The 2,330-nt window shown below is 50.1% G+C and overlaps 1 protein-coding gene across 1 annotated transcript in view; it reads left to right on the plus strand.

Moving 5' to 3' along the window:
* The first annotated feature begins 1,726 nt into the window (after positions 1-1,726).
* Positions 1,727-2,330, plus strand: part of LOC110299357 (interferon lambda-2-like) — a 1,496-nt gene continuing 892 nt past the window's right edge. The window contains exons 1-2 of the mRNA XM_021169034.1: positions 1,727-1,924; positions 2,249-2,280. Of these exons, the coding sequence (XP_021024693.1) occupies positions 1,727-1,924; positions 2,249-2,280 (230 nt within the window). The remainder of the gene's footprint in view (positions 1,925-2,248; positions 2,281-2,330) is intronic.

Below are 2,330 nucleotides of genomic sequence, written 5' to 3' on the forward strand. Positions count from 1 at the left end.
CTCTGCCTCTGCCTCTGCCTCTGCCTCTGCCTCTGCCTCTGCCTCTGCCTCTGCCTCTGCCTCTGCCTCTTCAGTGCTGGGCTTAAAGGCAAGAATCACCATGCCCTGCTTACCTGCCGTATTTTCTTTGGGGCTGACGGAGGCTGCAGACTCACTGCTACAGGCTGCTGGAAAGGCCTGGAGAGGTGGTTTCTGTTGTTGTAGGCTTCTGTTGTTCCCAGCCTAACACTTTTTCCAGGCACCCCAGACAGTGTCTATCACAAGTAGGGGCTGAAAGGATCCTTATAGAATGAATGAAGACATTTTGTTTTGTTATAAAGATTTATTTATATTTATTTTATGTGTCTGAGTGTTTTGCCTGCCATGGAGACCAGACAAGGGAGCCGGTGCCTGTGGAAATGGAGTTACAGCTGTTTGCAAGCCACCATGTCGGTGCTGGGAATTGAACCTGGGTCCTCTGGGAGAGAAACCCTTGCTCTTAACCCCAGAGAAACCTCTGCAGCCCTCAAATGAAGAAACCAGTCTGCGTCCCAGAAAAGTGTTGGCCAAACCTTCTCTTAAGCAGAGCAATTTGGGGAACTTGAAGATGCTCAACATGTAAAGGGCTTATCAGACCAGAGTTTGATACCTGGGGCACCCACAGTAGAAAGAAAGAGCTGGTTTCCAAAAGGTCTCCTCTAGCTGATTTAGAAAAGCACCAAGGAATAACTGGAAAGAAAGTGGGGTTTGGTTTTTTGGTTTTGTTTTGTTTGGATTTTTTTTTTTTTTTTGGACTGGGTCTCTTCACATTCCTCTCAGTATCCTGAAACTTGCTATGAACACGAGGCTGGCCTTGAACTCACAAAGATCCACCTACCCGTGGTTACTGAATGCTAGGGATAAAGGTGAACACAATCAAGTCACACACTATTTTTTCCTTTAAGCAATTGGGAGCTAGCCAAGGAGGCACTCACCTACAATGGCAGGACTCTGGAAGCTGGAACAGAAGTCTCACACAATGCTGAGGTACATTCTACCTCAAACAAATTGGAGCAATTTAGAGTCAACTTTGCTACAGCCATACTTATACATGGTCTCAGACAAGCAGAGTAGAGAGCCTCACCTCTGAGCATTGAGATTTTCTCAGCGTTATAACCAATAGGTCCAGTATTCTCTGTACCCCAGGCAGGTATCTGCCATAGAACCAAACCAAGGACCTGAGCCTGTGCCCCGAAATTGCCCCAGGCCCAAGCTTCTCCTGAGAAGCCTCCTGACTAACCTTGCCCCAGGTGACCTGGACTCTGTCACTTTCTCTTTCCCTACAGTGTCTCACCTGCTCTCCCACGCCCTGCTCTGGGCTTCCCCAGCCTGGGCTCCCCTAGTGGCTGGTATCAACCTGCTACCTTATTTTCACTTTTCCTACATCAGCTGGGGCTGCCCATCAGACCAGGTTAAAAGCATGGAGCACGGATGGCAGTGCACTCCACAGAGCTGGAAACTCAGCGCTTCAGTCCGCACACAGCAACAGGCCACAGGGGACGACCCAGGCCAGAGACACCAAGCAAGAAAAAGAGAAAACCTCAAGGGAGACCTGAGTCCCTATCTCCTCACAGACCCCAGAGAGCAACATGAAGCCAGGTGAGTCCCGAGAATGGTGTGTGGGTGTGTGTTCCAAGAGTCCCCTTGCTACACATCTCACTCTAATCTCACTCTGTCCCTCTGTGACACAGAAACAGCTGGGGGCCACATGCTCCTCCTGCTGTTGCCACTGCTGCTGGCCTCAGTGCTGACAAGAACCCAAGCTGACCCTGTCCCCAGGGCCACCAGGCTCCCAGTGGAAGCAAAGGATTGCCACATTGCTCAGTTCAAGTCTCTGTCCCCAAAAGAGCTGCAGGCCTTCAAAAAGGCCAAGGATGCCATTGTGAGTCTCCCTCTGCCCTCCTGTGTGGGCTAGCCTCCTCCACCCTTCCTTTTCTGGGTTTCATTCCTTATGCTAACTGGGATGAAAATAGTCTCCACACTTTGTGCAGTGGGCTGACTTCAATCTCTGCTAGAGTGGGCTAACCTCAGCCCTTAGGCTGAAGCCGCTCTTGATGCAGTGAGCTAGTCTCCATCCTTCCTTGGCTGGAAACAGAAAGCCCACATTTCCTGTAATATTCTAGGCCCCATTATTCCTACAGGAGGCTATTTTCCACTCTTCCTTCAGTGAGCTAACCCTTAGGATGATCTCCACCCTTCGCAAACTGGGCTATCTCCTACTCACTAATAGTGCAGTGGCTATCTGATATCCATTGCTGTGGAGGACCCTCTGTCTTTCTGGCAGTGAACTTCATCTTTCCTGTCGTGACCCA

This window comes from Mus caroli, chromosome 7 (genome assembly GCF_900094665.2).
Source record: "Mus caroli chromosome 7, CAROLI_EIJ_v1.1, whole genome shotgun sequence".
In the NCBI taxonomy this organism is placed as follows: Eukaryota; Metazoa; Chordata; class Mammalia; order Rodentia; family Muridae; genus Mus; species Mus caroli.